This window comes from Montipora foliosa, chromosome 7, assembly GCF_036669935.1.
Source record: "Montipora foliosa isolate CH-2021 chromosome 7, ASM3666993v2, whole genome shotgun sequence".
Classification (NCBI taxonomy): domain Eukaryota; kingdom Metazoa; phylum Cnidaria; class Anthozoa; order Scleractinia; family Acroporidae; genus Montipora; species Montipora foliosa.
This window is the reverse complement of record NC_090875.1, coordinates 29,626,527-29,634,026: the sequence shown is the minus strand read 5'-3', so window position 1 is coordinate 29,634,026 and position 7,500 is coordinate 29,626,527. Positions and strand designations below refer to the sequence as shown.

Here is a 7,500-nt window from a genome sequence, read left to right as displayed (position 1 = left end):
TTCGGAAAATGGGCGGGGTCCATGATAAGTGTCGCGGCAAGGATTAGAGCTGGTTCCAGCGCCTGAAAAGGAGATAGTGACTTAATGTGAGTTTGAATGAAGAATCTCATGTTAATTTCTGTTGTGTTGCTTTAACCTTTATGCCCTGTCGTAAAAAATGTAGTTTTAGGACCACCTGTGATAAGAGCTATGTAAAACGCAGCTTTTTGGGTTTCTCACAGCAGGTGACTTTGCAAAACGTTTCAATCGACATTTTCCACCTACATTCCTAAAGAAGGAAACAAACTGGAGTCTTTCAGTCTGGAAATGGGCCAGTTATCTGCAATTTCACGTGTGGATTAGGCCGGTAAAGCAAATGGCAGAAGCCCCCTTAAGAAGTTGTGCGCAGGTTTGAGCAGACAACAGCAAAAACAACGTAATACAACCCCAGTGAAGGTTAAGTAATGATCCGTGTAAGGTGGATAGCAATTTCCTTTGTTATGCGGCGATGGGGCTTTCCCCACATAGGAATGTTATCATTTTTACACAGAGAATGCATAAACCTACAGGAAAGCCGTCAACGCAATACAATTCATTTACAGCCCACTTTGAATTTTTTTTTGTGTGTGTTAAAAGATTTTGACCAATCAGAAGAGTTGAAATCAAAAGCCAAGAAACGTTTACAATTTTACATGTTCCACACATACGATTTCTGTGGAATTCATTTAAACTGAGACCAGATGAAAGATGGAAGATGGTTGGAAAGTAAGGATGAATATAATACTGCTTTTATGAAGTTTTGTTAACTTTTGCTGTTTAAGCCAATCAGAAGTAAGTACAGACAATAGAAAAGTTATCACCTTTTTGCATACCAATTGAATTCCAACATGTTCGTTGCCGTTGCTGCTATCGTTCTTATCTGGACCGTTTCTTAAGTTGTCATACACTTTAGAAGGAATTGTCGTCATGGTTACCTGCCCACGCAAAGTTCCAGTTCCGGTTCGGATCTGTTCCCATGCATCTTGAGCCACTGTTTCGTGATCTTGTTTTCCTCCACATTCGATTCTGTTTCAACAGATGATACTCGTTTAACTTACTGTTCGAAAGGCACATTTAGTGTAAATTTTAGAGCAAGTAAGTCACGCTATTTACCGTTTTCCTTGTTTTTTTTTCTGATCGGTTACTGACCTACCAATATTACGCAAGGAATCGAACCTGGCGTTCGCCACGAAGCAAGGCATGCCAGAGACATTTCATACGGAATTCAAATGTAGAATTATCGTGATGGTCTTTTAAATACTCAGTCCGTTCCATGTGCGCCGTTGGTGAAAAAGCTTAAGTAATCGCTCTCATTTCGTTTTCTGTTTCGTTTTCGTTATTGATTATACCTTTGATTTTTGTGATTTTTCGACCACTTTTCGTGAGAGTAAATGAATCAAAGAATTTTAGAATCATAGCACCTGGTTTGAGCGACTGGCGTATCCTAATCCCAAAGGCGTCCGGAATGCGCAATTAATTTGTTACTTAACAAAATGATTCCTATGGCCGACACACTGTAACGGATTCAAAGCAACAACTAAGGCCATAGAAAGAGTATGGCCCTCTTTTGACGCGCACAATTCTTCACTTAAGGGAGGCAGTGAGGTCCACTGGTTTACATGTGTTAGATTTTTATGCTCCAGGTCCAAATCACTGAGCGTTGTTACTAGCCAACTGGTTATTTTGAGCCATATGGGGTCTGTCACCGTGTTATGTTTAATTTGCAACATTTCTTTCGCTGGTTATAGATACAACGGACAATTTGAATATATACATAATGGAAATGTGGTATTTCCGAATGACATGACACACAAAAGCCGAAATCTCTACTTATTTATTTTGTTCCTTCGCTTTCTTTCCAGAATTCTGAAAAACAAAGCATACTTTATTGAGTTCCCAACACAAAAGTTGAATAGTTCGCAAAGCGCCAGGTTGTGGCCTGGGGCTCGTTTCTCAAAAGTCCCGAAACTTTACGGGCCGTTTTCGGGTGTCACAATTCCCTTTGTATCTCAAGAACGGAGAGAATTTAATACCTCAAACTTCACAGTTATTTTTCTTTTTGTTGCCTTGAAAACATGTTAAAAGATCGGCTTTCCAAAACAAGCGGTTGGCAATTTCACAAATGGCTTTTCGGGCCCGAAAAGTTTTCGGGACTTTCGAGAAACGGGCCCCTGGTTTGAAGTCATTCATACACAGACGATTAACGTCATTCTTTCAATGAAAAACACACCCTAGAGGAAATAACGAACGTCTAAAAAAGGTCAAGCTTGTGTATCCAGTGCATGTGCTATACGTATACTGATTGTGGGAACTGCAAGTCAGGTGAAAGTAGATTAAATCAAATGTCGGTTTTTGATGCGAAGAGAAAACTGGAGTGCTGTCGGTAAGAAACCTGCTTCTTGGAGCAGAGTACAGAAGCAACAAACTCAGCTCACTTATAACTTTGAGGCCGGGAATCGAAACCGGGACAGGGCAACTTCTTCGCCACCTAGGTGCCCACAAAACGGCCAATTGTTTAGTGGTGCTCTGGTTCTCATGAACGTCGGCGAGACGTGAGGTGAAAGCGTTGATGGAAGGCGAGCGCCGAGTATACTCTTAACTCTGCGTCAACGCTGCCCACGGTTCCCCTTGATGAACTCTGTCAATCAAAACTTTTAATGTGACTTACCCCGGTGTGAGTGAATTCATATCCGTCAACATTGAGAACAGGCATTATAACCCAATCCAGCTTGTCAATCATCGCTGTGATGGAGGAATCTTTTCCATACTTGGACAACATCTGTTCATGTAGAGACACATATATACCTATGACGTCGCAGACTACAATAATACAGCAAGGCTTGCTGTAGAGCTGAGTTTTTAAAAAAAAACTGAATAATTCTTTTATTAATCCTCTATTTCGTCAGGCATGACCCGACTTATTCAGGGATACGGCAAAAGATTTAGTGTTACACTGATAATGGTATGATCAAATGAAATAGCACAATGAAAAGATGCAATGAAAAGGAAAAATGAAAATGTAACCTTCGCCTTGAGAATTGACGCCGAAGACCACAATGTTACAGGAAGGCTGGCTGTACGGCTGAGGTCTTAATAATTCTTTTTATGAATCCTATATTTCGTCAGGCATAACTCGACTTATGAAAATTCAGGAAATACTGCAAAAGGTTTAGTGTTCCACTGGTTATGGAATGATCAAATGAAATGGCACGATAAAAAAAGAGATAATTATAAGGAAAAGTGATAATGTAACCTGAGCTGGCAGCTGGCATAGAAGCAGTCTCACTTTGTTATTATTGTCCATAACATGAATTTCTTGGTTACATGGATCTATCAGACTTTCAGTGCCATTACTTTGTGCAAAAGAAAAATGTTTACAGTTGACAATGACGTCACAGCATGCAAAAAAAAAAATTCTGCTGACGTCATTGCTTTGTCTCATAAACAAAGGAATTAATTTTAAAAGATACAACGTATTTTGTCTTCAACTTGATATACTTATTCATCTCCTTAATTTTCAGCTTTTGTATTAAAGCACCATTCCGTAAAGCTGTAAAAGTGGTCTCACATTTATAGAGATAACTAATTCTGAAAAATTTCATCAATATATTATTCAGCGTCGATTTCTTGGGTGATCGGTAAGAGAATGATTATTACACATAACTATGGCAGAAATTGTGAACAAAGTTTCAAAGCTGTGAAACTAAAACCAATTTATACCCACAACGCATAAGCATTTTGCCCGCTGGGCATCCCATAATATTTTCCTCAGAACAATATTAGGATCCAAGATGGTTGTATCTGTAAGAAGAACTATAAAAATGGCTCGTTCATAAACAACGAATTAAAAGCCGGAACCCATGGGTTCCTGATTAAAAGTAAAACCTCTCTTATCATGATCATGCAAGTTGCGGGTGTGATCCATTCTCTTGCATGAATACCGCAGTTAATGAAAAACGCCTTTTTCCCTGCGTTTCGATTCGAGGAGATCTGCAATTATAAAGAACATTAAAGTAACAGTTGATACATATTAGGGAAAGATATGATGACGATCAGCCATTGGTCTCGATTTGGAAACAGCTATAATTTTTTTTCAGTGAAAACAAGATAATGGACATTTCTTTACTTTGTGATTACGCAAGTAACTTAGACTGGATTAGCCACATCGATCTGAGGCTGTTTTTTTATGGGACATGTTTGTTCATTTCTGCCCCATGTTCCTGCATTGTATAAGCGAAAAAGAACTGAACGGATACAAAAAGAGCTGCACGTGCATGAGGGTTAAAGTGGATAGAGTTGTATGCAATGTATTTCAGACAAATAGATCGAATGAAGATTTGTTAATTGAGGGTGTGAATGGGGTTAACCGACTAGCGACAAAGGGCTAGAAAATATTACTGACTACCGACAAAACGAGGGAAAAATTACCGACTAGCGACAAAAAAATTAACTGGGATTTACCGACAACCGACAAAGGTCGAAAGTTCTAACCGACAACCGACAAAGTAATAAAATTTTAACCGACAACCGACATGTGGACCCCCCATTCAGACCCTCTTAATTGGTCAGCAAGGCTTAAGGTGGCTCACACCAATTCCAATCATTTGGAGATAGTGTCTTATTAGAAGGATGAACTCTACAACATTTCTTAACAAAACGGCACCAAACGAAACACCAATAACATTTTCACAAGATGCAATCCTAGACGTGACGTAATAGGTCACCATGGCAACAAAAGAGCCATCTAAAAACACCCTTTATTTTGTCTTTAAACGCTTAATATATCTTAAAAGCGAACCCAATGACCCCCAATTTTTATTTTTGGAAAGTAATTATGAGGCTTAGATAAAACTCTCTGCAAAGTTTAAAAAAAATTATGGAGCAGATTCAGAGCCACCTTAACGTTTTCCAATTACAAGGTGGCTATGATGACCCTGCTCCAGAGAATTTTTTTAACTTTGCAGAAAGTTTGATCAAAACATCTTAATCGCTTTCCAGAAATTAAAATTGGGGATCACTGAGTTCATTCTTGAGGCATAAGCGTTAAAAGCCCAGGGGCGGGGGGGTCTATTATATGGCCAATTATAGACCCCATCTTAGTCACTTTAGGATAAATGTAATTTTAGCGACCCCAACTTAGTCACTTTCTGTTTATGCATAAACCTTACATAAAGCCATCAATTGGTATTTCAAAACACAATGAAATGCGACTAGTAAATTAAATACTAAATCAAAAGCTTTTACCCCCAAAATCCGACAATTTGCGACCCCATTCTTGTAACTCTTTCGGGAGCTCTGTTGAAAAGGCAACCACATTATAGTCAATGCAGTCGTAAAAATGCGACCCCATCCAGCGGCACATCCCCATTAGCCTACTAATAGGAAGTGCCCCCTCCCCCCGAGGGAGGGGGGTTAAAAACAAACAATAGGTCTCCTTTGTTGGTGACCTATTACGTACATCAATGAGTGTGTTATGAGTTACGCAATTATTGTTGTTTCATTTGGTACTATAACTTTGACATTACATGAAACAGTTGGGTAGATTCAGTCCATCCAAATGGTACAGTCTGTTGAAACGGTTTGTAGCGTCCTTTTAAATAAACTCTTTTTTTTTTTTGTTTGTTTTTGCTTTACTCATGGTCGACATTCTTATTGCATTACCTTGACTGCGTGAATAGTCCTTCCTTCATAAGATGTTCCAAACTCGGTTACCAGGGTGGCTAGATTACGGTGCTCGTTTACCAACTTGATCAATTCCTGTACAATCTGACATAATTATAAGGCAACGACCCAATGAAATGAAAGGAGGAAATGCTAAATCTCGCGATTGAGCATCGCGCGCTATGATTGCTCAATTCAGCGAGCCATATTCGATCATAGTACGGCCGGCTGAATTTTGAACTTTGTTTTTCTTGCTTTGTAAAAGGAATCACATGATTTCGAGTAAAATTTGGAATAAATAAGCACGAGTGAAGTTTTCAGACATAATTGTATTGAACTGGAAAACTGCAAGCCATTTCTTATAGCTAGATCTCAGTAAAAGGTGTAAATCCTTTGGCGCCCTGATCCTTTCAGAAAAAGTGTCGGAATGCTTTTTGAGCCTGAAATCACATTCTAGGATTATGATGAGTACATACATACTTGCAACAGATGCATTTCAGAGTCCGTTAACGAAATCAATGACATAATCGAACACAAAAACAGTTCGAGAATCCCAACCGTTACCTCTGCGAGGTAATCCAGTTGGTTATTTATATGTGCAAGTGCATCCGAGAAGTTGAACTAGGGACAACCAGGACCAAATTCAACGAGTGGGCAGAACCTCCACTCTTGCTACAGAAGAACTTTAAACCGAAGGAAACAATGTTCCGAAACAAATGTGTTCAAATTTTTTGTTAAAAAAGTGTTTATATCAGGACAACTGAATTTTAAAATCGCTTATTTTCGCTTTCAAATTTGGCGGGCGCCTCCATCTTGAATAATTGTGACGTGTTACGGTTGCCCTATTGTTCTGACACAAAGAGCTTTTGTCTAATAACAATAGGTCAACCGTAACACGTCACAATTATTCAAGATGGCGGCGCCCGCGCGCCCTGGCCACTGGGCCGCACTGTCTCCTAAAAAAATGGGTATTTTTTGGTTCAATTTGTAACCCTTTACATAATCAATAGACTCATCTTGGGACGTTTTGTGAGGTCTGTGACTGATCATATTACACAAAACATTTTGTCTTTACCGTTCCAAGACGATTGTAGCGACTATAAACGAATCCAGCTCTTCTTGATCGCACTGGAAGGGGGTTTTCGTTCTCGATCAAAGTCTGTACATCTGGTATGTTGATGGTGAACACAATGCCATTTTCGTTTAGGAGTTTGGCAAGTGCTGGATACTCTTCCGAGGTCACGCGGATGTCAACAGAGGCTCCAACATGGGAGGGGTGAGTCCAAAAGTCCAAATCCAACTAAAATAGAGATAATCGACATCATCATCGTCACCGTCATTGTCATCATCATCATCATCACCATCATTATCATCATCGCGATGACAGGCTTTCAACTATAAAAACGAAAATCCAGGTAACTTAACCACCAAAAAAAAAGATTTGTGTGCTAAGGTTTCGAGCGTTAGCTAGCGGATGAAATCATGATTTTCGTGTTTCAATCCTCACCGACAGAACTCTACAGTTCATTTAAAACTTTCCCCTTCATTCGTTTGTTATTACAACTACAAAAACCTACAGCAGGGACGCTTCAAAAATGTTAGAGCGGTTTTCAAAGGAGTGTCGTAAAACCAAAACCAAAGTAATTGCTTTGGCCAATCCAAGAGGACGGAGACAATCCAGTGAACAAATCAAAACTCGAAGTAATTACACGTAGCCGACACAAAGCGCGGGAAAATGTGCACGCGCGAGCCACGATTGGTTTTGGTTTCACTTCTGATTGGTTGAAAAACTGGCGCGAGAACCTTGAACCAATCACTGGG

General features: G+C 39.6%; 1 protein-coding gene across 2 annotated transcripts in view; it reads right to left on the bottom strand.

Moving 5' to 3' along the window:
* Nucleotides 1–7,500, bottom strand: part of LOC138011741 (carboxypeptidase B-like) — a 16,200-nt gene that overhangs the window by 3,367 nt on the left and 5,333 nt on the right. For both annotated transcript variants that reach the window (XM_068858890.1, XM_068858889.1), the window contains exons 4-9: nt 6,755–6,979; nt 5,680–5,784; nt 3,904–4,008; nt 2,687–2,797; nt 954–1,044; nt 1–62 (exon numbers count right to left, since the gene is read on the bottom strand). The exon at nt 1–62 is cut by the window's left edge and continues 141 nt beyond it. In XM_068858890.1, the coding sequence (XP_068714991.1) occupies nt 1–62; nt 954–1,044; nt 2,687–2,797; nt 3,904–4,008; nt 5,680–5,784; nt 6,755–6,979 (699 nt within the window). The remainder of the gene's footprint in view (nt 63–953; nt 1,045–2,686; nt 2,798–3,903; nt 4,009–5,679; nt 5,785–6,754; nt 6,980–7,500) is intronic.